At 38.8% G+C, this 24,280-nt stretch overlaps 1 protein-coding gene across 3 annotated transcripts in view; it reads right to left on the reverse strand.

Annotated features, from left to right (window-relative positions):
* Pkhd1 (PKHD1 ciliary IPT domain containing fibrocystin/polyductin) overlaps nt 1-24,280 on the reverse strand; it is a 499,157-nt gene that overhangs the window by 35,731 nt on the left and 439,146 nt on the right. For all 3 annotated transcript variants that reach the window (XM_029477027.1, XM_029477026.1, XM_021159032.2), the window contains 3 exons: nt 18,528-19,545; nt 6,527-6,662; nt 5,754-5,841 (listed from right to left, as the gene is read on the reverse strand). In XM_029477027.1, coding sequence (XP_029332887.1) covers nt 5,754-5,841; nt 6,527-6,662; nt 18,528-19,545 — 1,242 coding nt within the window. The remainder of the gene's footprint in view (nt 1-5,753; nt 5,842-6,526; nt 6,663-18,527; nt 19,546-24,280) is intronic.

A 24,280-nucleotide genomic window follows, 5' to 3' on the forward strand; every position in this document is an offset into this window, starting at 1 on the left:
TATGCAGGCAAGCTCTCTTCTTGCAGGGAAGGTGCACAGATATCTGGTGTTCGGACCTACTTCCTGGCAGAAGATGAAGGCTCAAAACAGGGCCTATCCCAGAAGCTGTTTGCTTCTGTAGTCCACACTCTCACCTGCACAGGCTAGTCTTAGAGGGATCTGGGAACCAAGATGGTTTCCCCAGGTGTTCCAGCAAAGCCTTCCCAGGTGGGGCAGACATCTCTCCTCTGGCAGGGAAGGTGTCCGGGTGTCTGGAGCCCGAAATGGGGTCTGCCACAGAAGCTGTGTGACTTCCACCTCTCCCAGAAGCTGTTAGCTTCTCTAGTCCACACTCTTACCTATGCAGACTAGTCTTGGCGGGATCTGGGAACCAAGATGGCTCTCCTGGGTGTTCCAGCAAAGCCCTTCTGGGCAGGGGGGACACCTCTCCTCTGGCAGGGAAGGTGCCCGGATGTCTGGAGCCCGAAACAGGGTCTGCCTCAGAAGCTCTGTGGCTTCAGCCTGTTCCAGAAGCTGTTAGTTTCTCTAGTCCACACTCTCACCTAGACAATGTATAATGTACAGCCTTCTGGCACTAATGAAAGTTAGCCATCAAGGAAGGAGTTTTTCATGATTGATATAAGATTGATTTCTCTATGTCATCTAACCAATCTATACAATATTTTTGGTCATATGGTCTCATCATTCAGTTATAGTCAGATCTCTGCTGCTCAGAAATAGACATTCATGGATTTAGACCCTTGCTACAATAATCACCTATCTGGCAAGATGTAGAGACTGTTGCAATTGTGGCTTAAATGTAAAGAAGACAACCAAGCACTTTCTGATTGGCTTTGAGGCCTATTGCATGTGAAGTAATTTATTCCTGGCACAAACCTGGTCAAAAGTCCATGGTCGTGAAGGTCATATGCATTATGAGAGAAATCTTTTATTATGCTGCTAAATGTTATTGTTACCAACAGACTTCTAAATATTTATAATTATACTCATAATTTGTACTGTTTTCATCTTCACTCAGAGAAACCTCCCTTTTAGAGTCAATAGGACTGACTGTAGACTCATTCTGGGCAAATTACAAAGTGCTTGTAAATGCTCATCTCTAATGGAGACATCTATATTAAACTCCCTCTAAAGCTAAGAGATTATCATGGAAACAGAGGACAAAAGAAGGTAATTCCTGGAAGATAAAGAGGAATATTGTAATTTTTTCTAGATATGACTATGTAATTATATTCATGAATTCATAGAGGCCTAAACAAGATCAAATGAGTTGAATACCAGTGTGGTAGTTTAAATAGGCATTGACTTCCACAGATTCATGTGTTTGAATCCTTGGCCATAGAGAGCTGAACTATTAGGAGGTATAGCCTTATTGGAGGAGGTATGGCCATGTTACCAGACGTATGTTACTGTGGTGGTGGTGGGGGGGTGACTTTGAGATCATAAATGTTCACACTATGGCCAGAGTACAAAGAACTTAGTATCCTTCTCGTACCTTCAGATCAAGATGTAGAAGTCTTGGTTCCTCTAACACTATGACTGCTTGCATGCTGACATGCTTCCCAACATGATAATGGACTGAACCTCTGAAACTTTAAGCTAGTTTCAGTAAACTCTTTTCCGAGAGTTGTCATGGTAATGGTATGTATGGAAACTCTACCCATTATTTTTCAGCAACAACTAAGATAATTTTGGGGAAGTATTTCTGATGCAAAAGTGACAATACACACTCTTAGTTTGAAGATTTGGCTGATTATTGGGTCTTGATAAAAAGTGATTCAGGGATACAAATTCAACAGATATAAATTTATCAATTCAAATATCTTAGGCTTTTTTTGAGAGGGTCTGTCTGAAATAAAGGTTTTTGGTTGTAGGTGTAAAAATTCGGAAAGTATTGTTTTATGAATATTTTCTTTTGAACCATTAAACTATGAAACATTAGTATAATGGTTAGTCTTCACTAGATTTAGACTCACCGAGTAGATTTAGCTCTGCCTGTTTCTATCAGAATATTTCCAGAGAAGCTTAACTGAGGCAGGAAGACCCATCCTGAATGTCTTGATTGACATTCCAGAATGAATTTAAGAAAGAAACAAGTAAAGCCCCTTTGTCACAAAAAAAAAAAAAAAAAAAAACATAACAACTGACCCAAAATCTCTTTCTCCTTTGCTTTAAAATTCAAACCACTCATACAAAAGTCTCTCTTTCTTCCTGCCTCCTCATTCTCTCCCTTAATTTGGTCACTTACTTTTTTGTGTTTCCACTATGATATTCCCCATCTCAGTAAGTGACACCAAACTTCTGTCACTGTATTAGGGTCAGATTTCAAAGGCATCTGTTTCTTTTATTTGAAATAAATTTCTTTACTCTACTTCTAAAAGGCAATCTGAGTCAACACTTTTTACATTTCCCCTACTGTCCTGTTCACACATGGTCTATCATTGTGTTTCACCCATTTTACTCCAGAGAGGTTATCTAACATAGATGTCAGTCTGTCAGTTCCAGCATGGCTAAGGAAAGGATGGTTTGACATGGTTCCAAACCCTGGAGTAGAGCCAGGTGTGGGTCCTTTGGAGTGCTGATGTTTGCTGTAGACATAAGGCTTGTTTCTATAATAATGTATGTATTTTCCTTAAGTTCTTCCTTTGAGGAATGTTCTCCCTGCCAAAGTTAATGAATCCATGATTATTAGAAACAGCATGATTCCAGGAAGTGAGAATGTCTAGTATTCCTTCAGAAAAATGGTGACTATGGACAGCCCTTAAGGCTGTAGGAAAAAACTCTGAAAACATGAGCTCAAGAATACAAAAATTAGTGTGAGAAGTGTTCATTATAGGATTTCTCAACTATTCAAAATATAAGGATGCAATACGAATTGTATAAGGAACTTTACAAAACCTGAAATAACAGTGGTAGCTGCATGAATGAGCCATCTTTGTCAGAAAGATACTAAGGAAGGAGATAAAGAGATTTAAGCGAGTGGAGGTCTCAGGGCAAGATCCCACACAGCTAACCTTATTGTTTGTGTTTTGCAGTTGAACAGGGATAGTTTGGATTTTTAATCTGGAATGAACTACAATTGAGAAATGGAGGGAACACTGTGATCCAGATCTCGAGGATGGAAGACACAAGCTTTTGATCTGGATCTTGAGGAAGAGTGGCCATGAAAAACTTAGGTCTAGGTGTGGTGATACACATCTTTAAGCTCAGCATTCCAGAGCAGGGCCATGCAGATCTCTGAGTTCAAGGTCTGTCTGTCAACAGAGCAAGTTCCAGGACAGAAAAGCTTAGGCAATAAAGGTGTTGGAAAACAGAAAGGTGGTGATAATATTAATAGAACAATGGGCCATATTCCAGCCCCAGCAAGCAGCAAAATTCCACAGCTTTGGCAATGTGCTTCTATGTAGAGTCAAGGGACTAAATCATAAAATTATGACTTGTGGGATAATCAAAAGGAAAACTGGGGTAATGGCTAAATTGGTGTGTAATTCTCAAAGAAGTAGGTTATGCAAAATAAAATACTGAACTTTGCTCTGCAAGAGAAAGTTATCTTGAGCAAAGAGCTATCTGGAGCAGAACACAGCTGTCAGCTTGTATTCATCATTGACTCTCTTTGTCACAAAAGGAATAACAATTGGGACCCAAAAATCTCTTTCTCCTTTGCTTTAAATGTAAACCACTCATAAAAAAGTCTCTCTTTCCCCTTGCCTCACCATTCTGTCTCTTAATATTCAGACACTCACTTTTTATTTGTTTTCACTCTAATGTTCCACATCTCAGTAACACTAAACTCCTGTCACAGTATTAGGGTCAAACCTCAAAGGCATCCTTCACTATCTTTTTCTTTCATTTGAAATAAATCTCTTGACTCTACTTCTAAAAGCCAATCTGAGTCAACATTCTTACATCTCCTCTACTGTCCAGATGATGGAGTGTCAATTGTTGTGTCTCACCAACTATACTCCAGAAAGGTTATCCAACACAAATAGCAGTTTTCAGCACACTGGCCTGCTTAAAGATCTCCCAATGTATGTGCATCTCCCAGAAGAAGTATTCCAGGCTCCCCTCCTCCAATTCTAGAATCCACTGATGTCTGCCTCCAACCCCCAGTCTCTGATTTCACCTTCTTTCCTTGTTTCTCTTAGTTAATAGGCTTCTTTTTCCTTGTCTGTATATATAACTTATTCTCCTTAAAATAATGTCTGTAGAACATACTTTAGATTTTAAATATAAAATTACAATGATAGAACTACTCTAAAATAGCAGGGTATACATTTTGTAGTCCTCCATTCAAAAATAAGTATTGACATCCAAGCTAACACTTAGGGACTCTGAGATCCCAGTGTGTCACCGACTACATCTTTATATCTAGGCAACTTTATATCACAGTGAGTTAGTTAAATTTCAAAAAAGTGTTTGTTTGGCATGTCAGATGATCTGAATTAAAGTATAATAACTACATTTTATGTAAAACCATGCCATATATGTTTATTTTTCCTTGGTTTATGAACAAATGTAAATTAAGGGGATTTTCTACAGAATACATAATCCCAATTCTCTTTTCCCCAGCACTAAAAACTCTTCAAATTAAATTACTAATATATGCTTTTTCATATTCACAAGCCCCAGAGAAATGAGATGGTGCTTCATTTGCTGGCAGGATTGAAGAAGACAGTGAGGGAGGGCATGAAAATAACATAAGCAAAACTTAACTGTAACAGTTCTCTCTAGGTCACATATTTACACAATTAATCTATTTATTCTTCTTAGCACTGAGAGTACATTTTTCTGTTTCCATAATAGAAGATACAAGTGCAAGGCAAATGAATTCCTGGACAAATTTATGACCCTCTACCAAAAACTGTGTGTCAGAGGACCACTGAGTAGAGTACAGAGGAACTAGGACTTGAGACTTAGCCCAAAACTAAGACTGTAAATATTTATTGCTAGCTTTTTCTTTTAATGACCATCAAGACAGGAGACAAAATGAAAAGAACTCTGAGAATTTGTTGAGTATGTCCATATTTGCAATTAATTCTTAATAGGGTCCCAATTGTTTGGATAAAGCTGGAGGATGCCACCTATGTATTAGTGTGTTGAAATTTAATATTCCTTGAATATGTGCTTATGAGAGGAAATTTTGAGATCCTGGTGCACATTCTGTCAAGTTTTCTAAAAAGCAAAAGATTTCACATGGAAAATTATATGAATCATATATTCAGTAGAATTTGAGAAAGAACATGCAATTTGGATTTGTAAGGCCATCAGGTGGAACGTCCATGATTGAATACTAATGGATTTTTAAAGGGGACACATTAATACGCACAGACATACACACTGTACATGAACACACACACATACACACATACTCTACATACACCACAAACACACATATACCACATATAAGCACACATTTGCACATGCATGTGTGCATGCACGTGTGCACATGCACACACACACACACACACACACACACACACACACATACACATACACATACACACACACAAACATCCACACCTACTTGCACACATATTCCCTCTCCTTTGCATGTAACACCCTGTAGTATTTATGGCATTATGTCAGAAAAAATAAAAACCCACTAGCCCTTAAAACTCTAAAAATATGAAACAAACTCCCATTTCTTTGTAAAATTGCCAACTTCAGATGTTTTGTTATAATGAAACGAGTAAGACAATATGAACCTTTGTGCACAAGGTCATAATAAATACTTAAAAGTCACTGGCACCTACCTTTAAGCACTGATTCAGATGCCCCTTCTAGAGAAACTGAAATAATCCAAGGTTCTGAGGGGAGACCCAAAGACTCTACTCTCTCATTCTGGAAATAAGTGAGGAAAGAGAAAAGGCTGGATTAAGAATACCATTTTTTGAAGTTTCTTAAAAAAAATGATGTATTCACACATATATGTTATAAATCACACATGTACTCCATGGAAGAGAGGAAATGAATGAATGCATTTCTTCTCATATAAGCATCAAATTTGACTTATTGAAAGGAGAAAAGTTATTTTATGGAGACTTAAAGCAGGATGTACAAGAGGAGAAAGTAGAATGGAGTCACAAAAGAAGGGCATCACAGCTATCCTAAGGAAGCTAGTAAGAAAGAAAGGGAATGGAAAAAAGCAGGCTTACAAACAGCTCTATGGTACAGCACTTGCCTCACAGAGCCACCTCTCTGGGTTCAGGTTTCCATGCCCTCAAAGGGAAAAGCAAGAAGCAGAACCAAAGCCATGGTGTCTGAATGCGAGATTTTATCCAAGACATGAATCTGCTTTAAGAACAGAACCAACACGGGGAGGAAAAGCATCAGAGGTTTCTGTTTGCCTTTGCTAAATCTCAAACCTTCATAGGAAATGCAAGAAGATATGTTATAATATGCAAGAATGACCAATGTAGTGAGTGAGATCTTCTACATTCATGTGGCAGTCGCTCTGTAAATGTAGATGGGGATGTTTAGAAAGAAAGCATATTCTGTGGAGAACTTGTCAGATCTGAGGAGCTACCTTCTCATCCAGGAAGACAAGCCGTGGCTGAACTGGCAATTCTATTCCCACTTCTCCATCAGAAGGCTGCACCAGGATGGAAAGCTTTGAGGGCCGGGTGTATATCAGGTTCCCAGTTATTAAACTACTTGCATTTCTAGAAAAAAATAAATGAGGTCAAGATATCCACAGGATTACAGAGATCATTGCAGTAGCTGTTTCTCATAGAACAGTTGAATTTGTGAGAATACTTGAGTTGCCTGTATTTCTATAAACCATAAATATACTGTAGTGGATTATTCTATATATGCTCATAAATTATGTGTCTTAGATACTATGGATTAGCTATGCTTAAAAATGTGCATTAAGCACAGGAAAGTGAAATTATAATTTCCACCAGCATATATTAAGTTAGGCTCCAACCGACTTCAGTGAACAATATGATGAACTAAGATGTTTACATGGCAAGAATATTCTCAGCCATAACGTGTTGAGCCAACTCTTCTGGGAAATTCTGATTTGTACCTTATCCCAATGTCTAGGGCACAAATACTTTTCAGAAATGGCTTAGTCCAAAATGCCTAGATGCCACTAAACAAACCTCAGAAGAGATTACTCCAACTCCAGCATGGTGCCATTTTGTATTCACACTTTCCAAACATACTTGCATTAAGTAGGTCCCTTAACTGTACATTAATTGTAGTTTTTAGATTCAGATGGTGCAAATCAAGGAAGTAGTAGATAGTCACAGAGTCTGGCTACTATGTGCTATTAGCCTGCCTTTCCTGTATAAAGCCGTTATATCTTTAGAATCACACTGTGAGCTGGATACTTTTATTATATTTGAGGAGTTTGAGGTTCAGAAAGAAGGATGTAGCAGAGGTCTTTTAAACTGTAACTATTTTTTGCCACTGATCCCGTGAGCTATACTGCCGCTCTCGTTCAAACATGCATGCTAATTGCTGGTGAGACTTAGCATAAAATAACTATACAGCTTTTGAGACCCTGAAACAACTTTGACTCAGGTGCTTTGGTGTGCTGAAAGATGTAACTTAGGAGAGCATTAAAAACTCACACATCCCCTTATGCATTACATATCATAGGCATGCAACACATGTGTCACAAGTAAATGAAGATCTATAGATAACATATACTATACATTCTACACCAACATTTAGTATTATTTGATAAGCTACTTTCAGAGTAGTTAGCCCTGTCTCATCTAATAAGGTTTTCATTATATTTTTTACTATAGCATCAATTAAATATTTGTAAGTCACATATTCTATTTTCTGCTTCTACTGTCCACTTGCAGGAGTAAGAAAGGATAAAATGTTATTTATCAGAGGCAGCTTATGACAGGTAAAGGTAGATGTTATTTCTGAAAGAGGAAATAATGGAGGGATGATTACAGTGTGTTGTTTTTTTTAATAAAATGAAGTTTCTATATGGGGAACAATTTCCTTGTGCTGGATGAAGCACAGAAAGGTACAGGCAGAGTGGGAGCATATGGTCGTAGGAACTTGGTTTATCCACCAAGCTAAGGTGCTGGCTGCTGAAACCTCTCCCTGAACGTTCTGTACCCAAGCATATATTAGTTTGCTTAGCCGGAGTATCTAAGGTTCCTTTCTTTGTTAAAAAAGGAACAGAGCACACTAGAGTTGTTTTTTAAAATCTGTGCCAGTATTTCCCCCACCCCAGGTTGGGATGCTGCAGATTATCTGGATTCCTCTCCTACACTCATCCCCAAATGTCTTCTGATGGGACATGGATATGGGTAAGCAGCTTGTGTTAAGAAAACTGAAAAACCCATTAAAGACTCTGACATAAGTTCATTGGTATCTGGAGACACTAGTTTGGGAAGCAGTAGACTGACCACTTACAGAAAGGCCTATTCCTGACACACTTTAAAGTTTATTGTGAGCAAACATCTGTTATTAAATGTAAACAGCATCTCACTGGAGGTCAGAGACTGGCGACTGCAGCATATGCCAAGGTAATACCACTTTAAGCTCCACATAAACTCCTAAGCAGTTTCTGTCCTAAAACCTGACCGTAGGTGGTACAGTTTTTTACGATATGTTATAATAGTGCAATAAATCTGTTAGCTTAAAATCGAATCTCCGTGGCCTTTTAGAGAAATCATCATTAAATGCTGGGTCCTGTTAATGATGCCATTGAAGTGAAATTGTTTAATCTGCTAAGGGGGTGAAAGGTCACCAAATGAATTTTTTATAATACATCAACTTGACACGCAATAGGGAAAACTGTAATAGATAAAAGCAAAGGAAAAGGGCACTGTCTTCTTCTGATAGGTCAATAGCAGCCAAGAGAGTCACTCATCCACTTTCCTTTCACGATGGGGCTCCTTTTGCATTTAATATGGACACCCAATTAATACCTCAGTACCACAGACAACCTCATTTTAGGTGACTTATAGCAATTTCTCCCCCTTCCCTGAAATGAAAGTGATCACAATACATCATAGCATTGTGCGAATTAACGTTAATTGATTCAGGTTACCAAGCAATGATGGGCCACTTATATAATCTAGACGTTATTGGGTGCTAGAAGGGATGGAGGGAAGATTAGATTCCAGTGTCCGTTGCTGTGACGACGGGAGTCACCTGACACCTTGTTAGACAGTTGTAAGGTTCTATTGCTGGCCCCAGTGGGGTCGTCAGTAAACTAGAGTGATGTCCAAACATCATTACACGCTGCTCCAATATTAAAGCAAAGGGATTAGCAACTTATTGCAAGCAACCTGGATTTGTCATTGTGCTGTCGTTATCCAATTTCCAACTGCTAATGTGACTGTAGCCTGCAGGCAGAAGGACCTACAGCCAAACTTTAAAAAATGGGGGAGGAAAGTTCCCTCCATCTCCTCCAGTTTCAAACACTATTTAACAGCTTGCAATACCCAGTCAAGTATGTGTAATATATTTCTCCCTGCAATGCCTAAGTGCAAGCTGAAGAAGGAAGATCATGACACTGCAAAAACTTTCCAGCTCAGAGACCACCAGTATTCTGTCCAGCACGGGCTTCTAAATCTAGTGCCACAAAATGCATATCTCCTAAACTTGGCCACAGTGCAAAGAAAGGACAAGATAAGACTTGCATAAACATAGCAAATGGAAATAAATAAATCCTAGTGGTGAACCCTGTTTTTCAACAAGATCTTCTGGGATGACTAGGGTGGTATGGGGGATTTCTGGCACTTCCTCTTCATTGTGCCCTTCCCCTGGATTGTTTACTAGTTTTCCACTAAGCCAAACAAAATAAAAAGCAATCAACTAAACAAACCAAAAAAACAAAAGTAATCTTCCTGTTTTGATTTAATGTCCAAGGTATCCTGAGCACCTATGGTCTCTCTTTTTCCAACATATTAGACAAATGATAGAGTCTATATGTATCATAGAGAGGACTTGTAAAAGGGGAATGGGGAATTTCTGTGCCCTGGAAGAAAAAGTTTTCCAGTCAATTCCATTTGACAATCAATGTTAGACCTCCTAGTTTGTACAAAAATTGCTTGAGGCAACGTGAGATATGCAAAGATAAATAAAACACGGTGACTCTGGCCCTGCGGAAGACTCTTCCGTACCTCTGGAAGACAAGAATGACTTTCCTAGCTATCCTTCTGAATTGATACAACCATTTTATTCACATTTAGCGATTCTCGTGATCCCTATTAAACCCAGGCTGGCTCCCTTAGCAACTGCCCTCCCCAGTTGGTAAGAAATGTCTTATGATCTGATATTTTCCTACTGGTACTATGGTTCTGTCATTTCAAGCCTAACACATTACAAGTCTCTACTTTATCTCCCTGTAACACTTCGCCATCTCAGTACCTGTCCTGTCCTTTCTTTGCACATAGGCCATCAATGTTTGAGTGCACTGTCCACAGCAGGCTTACTTCTGAGCTCATCCATTTATGGCTAAACTCTTGTAGTGGCCTGAAAGTATCCATTTCAAAAAGCAGTATGCCAAGTATAAACATGGTACATCTTATGAAGGTTTCAATGAGATGCAAACATTCAGGAAACAAACCTAAAGTACTGTAATTAGTAAGTTACTTAAGATATTATTTTATGAAAAAATCTAGCCTGAATAAAATTATGGATTAAAGTTGTCTAAAAAATGGAAAATAGATATTAAGATCTATACAAGTATTCAAAGTTTTCTATTTATGTGGAGGTACTGTAGCAGCAAAAGTCTTGGTAGAAACCACTCAGGACCTTTCTAATAGAAGAGATTAATACAAAATAATAAGGACTGGGGCATGTAGGTCTCTGTGCTCACGTCTAAGCTTAAGGGGAACCTGAAGTGTTAAGGACACACAGTTGTTCCCTCAATGGAAGGGATTTTGTACTTGCTTTTCACCCAGAAGGCTGGGGACAGATGTGTTTACTAGTCCTGTGACTGACGTATGCTCTATCTGTGTGGCGAGAGACTTTTCCAGTACTGAATTCTCCTGCAGACCCTTATCATAATTTGTTTTGTTAGTCCATCTATAGAACCTTTCTTTCTGGACTTAACAAAGAGTGTTGATGTAGCTGTATCCTATCTGTATTTAGCTTTCTTTGTCCCTTTGTTATGTATACCTCATTCTCACATATGTACATGTGAGAATGACTTAATCATCATAATAACTTTTCACCAAATGGTGCTATGCTTAAATATGTCTAAAATAAACTACTCAGGGTCAGACTCCAGATCTTTGAACCAATACTGGCTGCTTGGTCTTATTGATTTAAACCATCTTTTTGCCTTCAGCAGATCATCTCTTTTCAGGCCTCCTGCAGACAGTTACACCTGGCTATCAGACTCAAAAAGCTAAATAGCTATTATGATGGTTGATTTGCACTGTGAATCAACTAGGTATTGTGTTCATAGAGCTAGGAAAGCTTGTGATAACAAGTCACTGTCTATGAAAGATGCTGAATGATGCCTGGTTATGAATAAAATCTGATTAGGTTCTCTCGGGAATACAAAATGAATCTGAAACTGTGACCACTGAGTAAACATGATACAGATGAAAGCATACTTATGATATTAGAAAAATAACACTACTGGGCTTGTTCATGTTGAATTGGTTAATTAATTCCTTTTTTTGCTATATCAACTTTTTGCTTAAAGTTTGAAAATTTCTTACATAAATACACTGCATTTATATCATTTCCACTTCTTTCTCCCCTCTAACTCTTCCCATTCTCCCCTACTTCCTCCAGGATTACACACACATGTACACATACATACTCACATGCACTATACACACACACATGCACATGTATACACATGTACCCTATTAAATTCTAAATCCATGTAGTATTTTTATATGTACATGTATGTGAAGTATAATGTAACATATTTTTATTAAGTAATTGAGAAAATAGTTTAATTATCCATACTTGAAAATCTATATTTTTAGAGTACTGATATAATAAAATATCTTAATATGCATGCATATATACAGTAATGTTTAAATTTGTATAATATGTTGGACATGATAGGTATTCCAATAATGTTTGAGAATAAAAATTTGTTGAAATATGAGTTTTCATGAGGTTTCTTATTTATCAAATACCCACTATATGTTCATATATGTTTTACTGTGTTTTCAAAGTAGTTTGGACTAATTTTTGGAACTGGAAACTAATGTGCCTGAGGACAAAGATCTGATAGGTTTACAGATGTCAGTAATAGTAACATTATAGATAACAACTTGTTCATAAGTAAAAGCAAAGGAAAAATATAATCTTCAGAACAACAATCAAAGAGGCATTTGTCTCAGAGAACTTGGTATAAGCAAAGCCTAAAGCCATTATTGGAGACATAGGGGTCTGAAATAAATGACAATTCTTCTGATGACCCAGAAGAATCATCAATAAAAGGGACTGTGAATTGTGAATGAGCTGTGAATGCTCTGATATTTCCCATTTGATAAGGCTAGGTATTCAACTTTCACTGAAATTATTTATTTATTTTCTTTTTAGCCCAGGATAACCTCAAATGCATTATTATGCAAGTACCACCATGAACTTCTGATCTTCAGCCTCCTCCACACAAGTGCTGGTGTTGTAAGTGTGTGCTATCACACAGTTACATGGCAATGGACATCATACCCAAGGATTAAGGCACAATAAGTATGCACTCTACCAATTGATTTATAGTGGTAGGACATTTTGAAGACTTTTTAAAATACTACAAAATAAAACCCAAATATTAGTTGCATAGAAAGTTTGCTAAAGGAACAACATCTCATTTTCCTAAAAAGGAGTACATAGGAGATATACAGCAGTATGCTATTCATCCAACTTAACCAATTTATGAATTTGTACTATACTTAAATGTTCTTTCATGATTCTAGCTTGTGTTAAGTTGACATAAATACATGAATTTATAAGGTCCTAAAGTGGGGGTTGAAGAGACAGCTCAGCATTTAAAGAATATATACCATGCTGGCAGAGGCAACTCAGTTCCCCACACCCTTGTAGAGCCACTCAGAACTGCCTATGAGTTCTGCTCCAGGGAATCTGATGCTCTTTTTAGGACTGTAAGAATCCACACTCACATGTACATACTACACAAAGAAACAGACATACATTTAAAAATAAAATGTTTTCAGAAGGTACTATGTTAGGAATGAACACACATGTGTGTGCACACGTATTTTCTCCAGGGAGGTCAGGAATCTAAGGCAGAATAAGATGTATTCTGAGTGAGTCTAATTATAAACCCACTCAGATTGAAGGGTTTTCTCAAGAACTCCTAGGCTACCATGCAATCCCCATTTTGCACTCATACTATTTATCTATAATTCCCTTCCTTCCTTCCTTCCTTCCTTCCTTCCTTCCTTCCTTCCTTCCTTCCTTCCTCCCTCCCTCCCTCCCTCCCTCCCTCCTTCCCTTTCTTTCTTTCTTTCTTTCTTTCTTTCTTTCTTTCTTTCTTTCTTTCATTCTTTCCTTCCTTTCTTCCTTCCTTCCTGTATTCTTTTTATTCCTGTGTGTATTCGCTAATGTGTGTTTCTAGTTGTATGAATGCACATGTACTTACCAATTCCTATGTACATGTGCAAATGGAGCTGAGAGACTGAATTAAATTTCTTCCTAGATGGCACACTATTTCATTTATTCATGCAGGGTGTCTCACTTGAACTCATTTAGCTATGTTGACTAGTCTAGATAGCCAGCTTGCTCTGAGGATCTCATGCCTCTGTCTCATGAGCACTGTGATTATAGGCAGGCACCATGGCAGCCTAGCATTTCCATGGGTGTTATGGTACTGAACTCTGGTCTTCATGCCTACAGAGCAATTACTTTACTCACTTCACTAAGTCATCTCCACAGTTCCCTTACATCATTTCTATGGGCTCTTTACTGCCCTTAATCATGAGGAAGCAAGTTCTTCTCACACCTTGAATTGCTGTCTGCTTTCCCTGTCTGGTTTTCTTCCCATGGTAGGAAAAATTCTGCTCTTTCTGAGACTTATGTGTTTGACTGAGCCAACTATAATTCTGCATATTCTTCATATCTTATGGTCAAAATGCACCACAGAATGCAGCAAAACCATAAAAGTACATCATTCACAGTGTCAGCAGCTTATAGAGGTGCATCATGGGAGGACCCAGAAATGCTGCCATCTATAGACATCTTGGGTTTTAACAGCCAAGCTTCTGTAAGGGAGATAGCTAGAATATTTTTACATGTCTGTGCATATTTGCATGGGGGTATGTTTGTGTGTGTGTCTGTGTATGTGTCTTTGTGTGTGTGTGTACTAGAATACATATACCCTGGATCAAGATATAAAGTAGTCAGCAATTTAAGAATATATCAAACTCAAGTTTCTGGCCTCCAGAGACACAGGTACATAGGAGTCTGTAAATTCTTATTCTAGTAGGAAGATGAATGAAGCAGGAGACAGAAGAGAGAAATGAGGAAGAGATAAAAGACATACAAAGCTGAATGAAGGGCAAGCTTCTAGTGAAAGGAAAGCAGGCATTAATAACTATTGTGTCAAGATTCCTGAATACAAAGTAAATCGCATCCTGTTGGTGGTCCTCTAGCTTGAAGAGAGACATATAGAATGTGAGTTCATCTCTTCCCACTGAAAACTCTACTAAAACCACATGAAGCATAAAACTTGGTAAAAAAAAAATAGAGCAAGTAAATACAAGAACGTAGAAGACAGAGGAATAGCTAACTGATTGGATGTGTCAACAGAAGTTGGAAAAACTGGAGAACAAGCTCATGCAAGTGATCTAAGTGGGCAGAAGAAACTTGAATCCTGAATTCCTGGAGGGAGAAGAAAGCATAAACAGACACATTGACTATATATCTAAAAACCAGGTAGCAGTTTCATTTCTCCCCACTTTCCACAATGCTAGCTTCATGAAAATAAGTAGTGGTTTTCTGGAAATATAAGTTTCCAACATGGCCTCATTCTGTAACCCCTATATAACAAAAGCGACCTTCTGGAGACTTCATTAGTGCTCCCCTAAAAGGCTTCATCCTTAGACTCATCTCTGCTGCATCAAGGTCAATTCATTAGTTTGCTGATGGCTCTCCAAGGAGTTCAGCGGAGGTCCTAGCTGATACTGGTGAGAGCTGAAAGACATGGAGCTGGCCTTGGGGCCTGTGTATGCCTCCAAGGCTGTTAAGCGTACAGTGCAATGTTCAGGGGCATAGGCAATCTTGCTAAATGTTTGTCAATTCTGTGGGGAGAATGCTGTTTCTCACTTGGTAGAGATTTTTGTCCAGTATGCTTTATAGGCAGCCTTTTCTTTATCTTCACATGATTTGTTGCTTTACATCTGGAAAAATATCTCTTAATATAGCAGAGAAACAAAGCAATGGAGGATATAGAAAATTCAAACAGAAAATCAATGCCATATTATTTATGCTTCTAGTTTTTTATCATTATATTAGACACATCTGAGTCAGAAGTGAAGAGGGCATGTAATGATCAGTGATGGAGGTGATGTTTTTGCTGGGCGTATCTCTTGTCTTCAGGACAAGATGATTTCCACTACAAGTGTCTGTTACATTTCCTACTGTTCCCAGTCTACTCTGCAGGATTTCCCCAATGGCTCTTGATTACTTCTGCTCATTATCGGCTCTTGCTAATAGAATAACACACACTGCAATGTTCTGTAGAAGTTTGGGCTGGTTCTTCCTCCCAGCTCCATGCTTCCAGAAATAAGACTTAGACTCAAAATACATGTACAAATATCTTGGCCAATATTTAGGCTCATATCTGACTATAATCATAACTAAAATAACCTATTTTTTTAACCTACATTCTGCTAAATGGTTGGTTTCCTATGTTCAGGTACCATGCATCTGTCTTGTCACATCTTCCCAGGCAACTCTTCTGATACCTGGCTCCATCCCATAACCCTTTCTTCCTCTGAAATGTTCTACCTCCTATTTCCTGCCTAAACTATAAGTCACAGGCTTTTTAACTGACATATTGTGATGTATATGCAAAATACATAAGATACTCTCTCTACAATGTTTAATATTTTGCAATGGTGAACAAAGTAACACAACAGGCTAAAGCTTTGATCTCTAAGTATACCTATAAATTTATAAGAATTCATTGAAGCCTAAATGAAATTATACTAGGAAAAGAAAGCAAAAGCAAAATGCATCAGTGCCACTGACACAGATATTACCATACAAAACATAATAATAACACTAGAAAGCATGAAAGGTAGCTCAGGGGTTAAGAGCACTTGTTTCTCTTGCAGAGGACCCAGACTTGGTTTCCAGTACCTGTCTTGTGACTTAACCATGTGAAACACTAGCTCCAGAGGATCTGTTCCCCATTTTGAATTCTACAAGCACCAGATATGCATGTGGTACACATACATACATAAAGCAACACACAAGTTTTTAAAATAATATTATCACTATTTCATTAAAATTGTGTGCTTAGCAAAAAGAAAAATACTCAGTTCTATATTAGAAACAACTAAGGATAATTATGCTATCATTTTGGCATCTATCAACAAAAGGAATACTTATGTGTTCTCAGTGTTAAAATGCAAAATGTAACCAAAAATATTAACTAAACTTCCATATGGATAGTAATTCTATATAAAAAATTAATTGCCCTCTCCCAGGAATAGGCCTTCTTATTGGTTACCAAATATAAAAATATATGTGGTCAAACCCTGAAACCATACACATACCAATAATAAAAATTAGATTCAGCATATAAGTAGACTCAGCATATTGCATTTATACATTTATGGACACAAATGTGTGTGCGTGTGTGAATGTGTGTGTAAAACAATAAAAAAATCAAAGAAAAAATGTATCAGTTTAAAAGGCCACCAACAGATTGGGAAAGAATTTTTACCAATCCTAAATCTGATAGGGGATTAATATCCAACATATCCAAAGAGCTCAAGAAGCTGGACTCCAGAAATTCAAATAACCCAATTTAAAAAAAGGGGGGTACAAAATTAAACAAAGAATTCTCAACTGGGGAATACTGAAGGACTGAGAAGCACTTGAAAAAATGTTCAACATCCTTAATCATGAGGGAAATGCAAATCAAAACAACCCTGATATTCCACCTCATTCCAGTCAGAATGGCTAGGATCAAAAATTCAGGTGATAGCAGATGCTAGCGAGGATGTGGAGAAAGAGGAACACTCCTCCATTGCTGATGGAATTTCAAGCTTATAAAACCACTATGGAAATCAGTCTGGTAGTTCCTCAGAAAACTGGACATAGTACTACCGCTAGATCCAGCAATACCTCTCCTGAGCATATACCCAGAAAATGTTCCAACTGGTAATAAGGACACATGTTCTACTACGTTCATAGCAGCCCTATTTATAATAGCCAAAAGCTGGAAAGAACCCAGATGCCCCTCAACAGAGGAATGGATACAGAAAAAGTAGAACATTTATACAATGGAGTACTACTCAGCTATTAAAAACAATGAATTTATGAAATTCTTGGACAAATGGATGTATCTGGAGGATATCATACTGAGTAAGGTAACCCAATCACAAAAGATTTCACTTGATATGCACTCACTGATAAGTAGATATTAGCCCAGAAACCTAGAATACCCAAGATACAACTTCCAAAACAAGAAAACCAAGAAGGAAGACCAACTTGTGGATACTTCATTCCTCCCTAGAATAGGGAATAAAATATCCATGGAAAGAGTTGCAGAGACAAAGTTTAGAGATAAGACAAAAGGATGGACCATCCAGAGATTGCCCCATCCAGGGGTCCATCCCATAATCAGCCAGCAAATGCAGACACTATTGCATATGCCAGCAAGATTTTGCTGAAAGGACCCTGATATAGCTGTCTCCTGTGAGGCTTTGCCAGTGCCTAGCAAATACAGAAGTGGATGCTCATAGTCATCTATAGGATGGAACACAGGGCCCCCAATGTAGGAGCTAGAGAAAGTACCCAAGAGCTGAAGGGGTCTGCAACCCTATAGGTGGAACAACAATATGAACTAATCAGTACCCCCAGAACTCATGTCTCTAGCTGCACATGTAGCAGAAGATGGCCTAGTTCGCCATCATTGGAAAGAGAGGCCCCTTGATCTAGCAAACTTTATTTGCCCCAGTACAGGGGAAAACCAGGGCCAAGAAGTGGGAGTGAGTGGGTAGGTGAGCAGAGCAGAGGGGACGGTATAGGGGACTTTTGGGATATCATTTTTAATGTAAATGAAGAAAATATCCAATTAAAAAAAAAGAATTGGGGAGGGAAAAATGTATCAGTTTGAGAGGGCAGAATAGGAGAAGTAGGAGGAAAAGTTCTTGGGAGCTGCTGAAAGGATGGAAAGTGATATAATTCTATTTTTAAAGTATCCATAAATGAATTGGTTTAATATGCCTTGCATTGGGTGTATGACTTTGGCTTTTTAAATTTTTCAATTCTAGTGAATCCTTTGCAGTTAATTGTGAAGAATAAGCAAATTTTAATAGATGTCAACATAGACTCAAGAAACCACACTTTATCCAGATATTTTAATAATTAGTGCTTACCTATATCCTGTGACTCCCTTGGACTGAGTCACTAGTAGAGCCCCAACAGTCATACCTAGGACATTTTCTAGAGCTCCAGTCTGTTGAGCAGTGATAACCTGGTTCACCAATCTCTGTAATCTGTTACTTGGTAAGGACAGAATGGGTTCACTGGTCCTTATGTTTGGCAGATCACCAATTTCAATGACAATCACCTTTGAGAAAGTTTCCAGAGTTGTTGCTGGTGTGATCTTAAGTGATGTCATTTCTGCCATGAGAGGTCTACGTTGACCATATCTGATAGAAGGGCCACCACAAGTTACAGATGGGCAATTGCGCTTTCGTTTTCCTTCACTGTTTGCAATGGCCTCTAAGGTCTCTTTGTTGCCAGGCATCTCAAGAGTGAGTCTGATTTGGTTTGGGTCAATCTGGAAGAAGTAAGTTAGGCTTTCAAGCATTGCTCTCTCCCAGCCCTTTTCTAGGACTGAAAATGTCACAGTCAAAGCCAAATGAATGGAAACGCTTGAATGTATTTCAACAGGCTCCTCTCCTTGCAGGACAACATACAAGAGGTTATTCATGATGTCGAAATAGTTGGCACCAGAGGGCTCAGCCAACAATGAAGATGCTGACTTTAATGGAGTAGGTGGAATAAAGCTCTTGTCTAAGAAAACGTGAGGGCTCTGAATCTCATTGTAGAATACAGCCAAGATGAGCTTGGAGGCTCTTTGGTTTCCCAATAGAAGAAAACGCAGGAATGGAGGAGTTTGCTCTGGAAAGCATACTTTGGTCATTTGTCTGGTGGGCAAGATGGAATAAAAAGTAGACAGAGAGCTTGTGGGAGAGCATAAATCACTGTCCTTCACAATGCTAAATGTGTCCACAAAGCCATTAGTAACAGATACAAGTGGGTGTGATTTGGGGATTGTCCAAGTTGCATCCACATTATCGAGAATTAGGACCGCATGCTCAGTCTGCTTACAGAAGAAGCCCTGGTTCATCGCTCGGAATGTGCATTTCTGTTCTTCTCTGAATATACCTGTGAAACAAAGGAAACAAATGAGTAACATTTAAGCTACAACTAATGAGGATTTTTAATCCACTATTCTCGCCACCATGTGTTATACTACGAGATATTTATTGATCATTTAAGCATATTAGATATTGGGAACACAAAGCAATCTTGAGCAAAGTATGAAAAGATGTATGCATTAAAAATACCCATTTGACATAGTCTAACAATACATGTACATGGCATGTTTTTTTTTATCTTTAATCTTTTTATACAGTCTCAGTCGTTATTCCCCTCCTTTTCTACCCTCCAAGAGTTCCACACCCCATTCGTCATCCCCTGTCTACAAGAGGATGTCCCCATCCACCCCCACACCCCACAACCCACCAGGTCTCTCCATTCCCTGGGCCTTCAAGTCTATTAAGGGTTAGGTGTATCTTCTCTTATTGGGGCGAGACCAGGCAGTCCTCTGTTGTATATGTGTCAGAGGCCTCAGCTAGTGTATGCTATCTGGTTGGTGGCTCAGTGTCTGAGGGATCTCAGGGGTCCAGGTTTATTAAGACTGTTGGTCTTCCTATGGGATTGCCCTTCTCATCACCTTCTTCCAGCATGGCATGCACTTTTAAAAATTAACATAAAAATAGGATATACATAGATATATGTGTATATTCTATAACTAGTAGAAACACAAGAGTATTGGAAAAATGGCAACTAAAACTGATTAAAGATTCCATCTCATCTTAGAGTGGCTACCATTAAAAGAACAAACAGTTGTTCAATAAATGAATGGAAATATGCAACTTACAGATGTGAGGAGGTAGGGGGCATCTCCAAGCTAAGGCAGAGACCTGGGATAAGGGAGGCACCCAAGAGTCATTAAGGTGACCTTAGCTGTGACTCACAACATTGGGATATGGAACCTGAAGAGGCCACCTGCTGTAGCCAGGCAGGAACCCCAGTAGAGCAATAGAGATACCAACCCAACCAAAAAACTTTCAACTCAAAATTTATCCTATGTACAAGAAATGCAGGCATGGGGGATGGATCAGAGATGAGAAAATTGGAAATAACTGGCCCAACTTGACACCTATCCCATGGGCAAGCACCATTTCCTAATACTATTAATGATACTCTGTTATGCTTGCAGACAGGGGCATGTTGTCCTCTGAGAGGCTTCAACCAAAAACTGAATCCGGTAGATATAGACACCCACAGCCATACAGTGGTTAGAGCCTGCAGATTCTTATGGAAGAATAGAAGGAAGGATTGTGGATCCCAAAGGGGATGAAGGGGATAGGAACTCCATAGGAATAGCAACAGAGTCAACTAACCTGGACCCTTGCTGCTTTCAGAGTCTAAAACAACAACCAAAAAACATGCATGGGCTGGACCTAGGCCAGGAGGCTTGGTCTTCATGTGGGTCCCAAACAACTGGAATAAGGGCTGTCCCAAAAGCTGTTGCCTGTATGTGGGATAGGTTCCACTAGTTGGACTGCCTTATCTGGCTTCAATGTGAGAGAAAGTGCCTAGCATTGCTGAGACATGAAGTACCAGGGTAGGGGGATACCCAGAGGGTACCCACCAGCTCTGAGAAGAAAGAGGAGAAAGAAGAAGGATTGTAGGAGGGGGTAACTGGGAGGGGCAGTAAGCAGGATATAAAGTGAATAAGAAAAATAAATTTAAATAAAAAAGAGATAACAGTCAGTAGAATGTAAGTAGGGAGGAACACTATGTACTGCTGATGGGATTGAAAATTTGTGAGGCCATATGGAAATCATTATAAATGCTTCTTTAAAAAAATCTAAAAATAAAACTACCCTATGGCCCAACTGTACCATCCTAAATACACTGAGAACTTTAAGTCTTACGATTGATACATCTCTGTTTATTGGTGTTCTGTTTACAATAGATAGGTAAAGGAACCAGCCTAGGCATCTTTCATGTTATAAATGGATAAATAAACTCCACAGTTTCACTCAGATATATAGAAAATGAAACAATGATTCTTGTGGGATGAAGTAGAATTTTTGGTTCTTTTAGAGACTCAGTTGTGTCCTGTAATGTTTTCTGGAAGCTGTCTTGGGGTGGATGCATGATGTTTTGCTGGAGACAGACACTTGAGAGGGTGCATGGCGTTTAGAAAGAATATATAAGTAAAACAGCACAGACTGTGAGAGGGCACTTTTGCATTGCTACACTGAATGCTTCTCTGGTCTTCACTGAGGATGCTCCTACATTGTCATACCATGCAACACTTTGCTAATCTTCACTGGTTTTCACTTCAGAGAGAGAAATTTACCAAAGAACTTCTCATGGTATTCCAGCTGATTCTGGATGATTCTGACCAATTCAGATGACTGGTGCCAACTTGAACTTCTAATGGTATTCTGGCTTTTTCTGACCAATTATGATGACTGGTGCCAATTTGGCAGGGCTTTGCTGTTTCTGTTGGATTGTGCCACAGCAGTGTTTGGTGTTTGCAATTGGCCTGGACTGCATTGCTGGTACCTAGACTAGAAAGAGTGGAATCACCTCAAGGAACTACTCTAAATAGGTCCACACTCCCCCTTTCTTATTAACATTCTCTCTACTTTACCTTTGGTTGATGGGTTAGAAGGAAAGTTGAAGTGTTTAAAAACCCTAAGCAAAGTTGGTGTGAAAAATATAAGCCTGCAGTGGGAAAATTGATGGGACTAGAAGAAATTACTCTTGTAAGCAAATTATTCCCAACCCTGAGATACAAACACCAAATGTTTTCTGTCCTATGTGCATTCCTAGCTTTTAATTTTATATGTGTGAGGTGTGGTGGTAAGGAAACTGAATGTGGAAGTTCATGAGAGAAAACCATATCTTGAGGGAGAGTTCGGTTGGGGTAAAAGAGCATAGCTAATACAAGGAACATGAAGGGAGAGAAGGGACTATGAGCAACCAGAAGAGGGGACACAGGGGAGAGGAATGGGAAGAAAACATCAATAAGAACAAATATGCATGCAATTCCATAGTGACGCTGTTTCTGTGTATACTAATTTGAAAAAGTAATAGAGGGAAAGAAGGAAGAAAGGTAAGGAGAGGGTGACAAAGGGAGGGGAGAAGGAAGCAAAGGAGAGAGAGAAGGAGAGAGGAAGAAAGAGGAAGGAAGAAAGGGAGGGAGGAAGGGAGGAAGGGAGGAAGGGAGGAAGGAAGGGGAAGGAAAGCCCCGTCTTTGGCACACAGTGCTTCCTCCTGACGGAGAACTCCTAGAGGACTCAGTGGCAGACATTCTTATCACTTAGTACTTTACAAAGGTCTTAGGGGTTCTATGTCAGGATCCCCAAATATTAATACCAAAGATTTTCCTATCATATTATCTAAGGACATTTTAGGGGACAACACTCTTCTACATTAGCAGAATTCCAAACTCAGAAAAAGAAATGGTCTTAGGGGCTTCACTTCAACAACCAGACTTTCTCCTATTACCATAATGCAGCTCTTTATAGGATGGAGAGGACAGGACAGGGGACTTTTGGACACACACAGACACTGCAGTTTCTGCACTCTGGCCAAAGAAGATGAGTCTTAACAACACAGTCAGGGTATTCCATTTTTCATAGCATTCTCAAAGATAATATTTGGGCAATATTGCAGACAACAGCATTTGGGATAGCCCCTGCTCCACTTGTTCAGGACACTCTTGAACACCAAGCAGCAGCATATCTGCTACATGTGAGTGGGGACGCCTAGGTCCAGTCTGTGTAAGTTCTTTGATGGATCAGACTCTGAGAACCCCAAGGGTCCAGCATACTTGACTCTGTTTGTCTTCCTGTGGAGTTACTATCCCTTCAGGGTCTTCAATCTTTCCTCCTATTCTTCCATAAGAGTCCCCAAGTTTGTCCACTGTTTCACTGTGGTGTCTATATCTGTCTGATTCAGATTCCACTCAGTCTATTTTGAATTAAGTATTCTCTATATCCAATTTTTAGATTTCATAATTTTATCTGAGGAATAAAAGGTAGTTTTAAAACAAAATGTAGTAAACACTTCTAGTCCTTTTGACACAGTAGAGTGAGTACTTGTTAAAGCAATTCATGATATGTTTCAAAATGACTAGATGAATGCAAAATTTCCCACACATAAAATGATTAATCTTTGAACAGGCAGAAATATGTAATGTCTGAATTTAAATATTTTACATTGTAAACATCTACTGAATTACCATAATGTACCCCTATTTTTATATACACATGTGTCTCAATAAAGTTCTCTCTCTTACACACACACATATGTACTCCTATATACACATAAATCTGTATGCACACATATAAATGCAATGTATCCACACAAGCAATTTTACCACAGGTATATCCTTTTGCTTAAAGATGCTTTTTCATTTTCAAGATTTACCATAATGACAAACACATTATTTTAAGGCTTCCAAAGCTTATAAAATATAGCATTTCTTCTGTAAATATGAATCTCTTCACTTGGCAGTGGTGGTGCACGCCTTTAATCCCAGCACTTGGGAGGTAGAGGCAGGTTGATTTCCGAGTTCGAGGCCAACCTGGTCTACAGAGTGAGTTCCAGGACAATCACGGCTACACAGAGAAACCCTGTCTCAAAAAAACAAAATTAAATTCTTAGTAGTCAAAGTTGAAATTTCCTTGTCCGTGTGGTAATGACTGGGGTTTTAGTTTTTCAGTCTTTCCACAAAAGACATTAAGTTGCACAGGACTAGCCTTTACCCAGTGGACAGGGCCATTATATTATGGACACCTAATATTGGGTA

Source organism: Mus caroli, chromosome 1 (assembly GCF_900094665.2).
Source record: "Mus caroli chromosome 1, CAROLI_EIJ_v1.1, whole genome shotgun sequence".
In the NCBI taxonomy this organism is placed as follows: domain Eukaryota; kingdom Metazoa; phylum Chordata; class Mammalia; order Rodentia; family Muridae; genus Mus; species Mus caroli.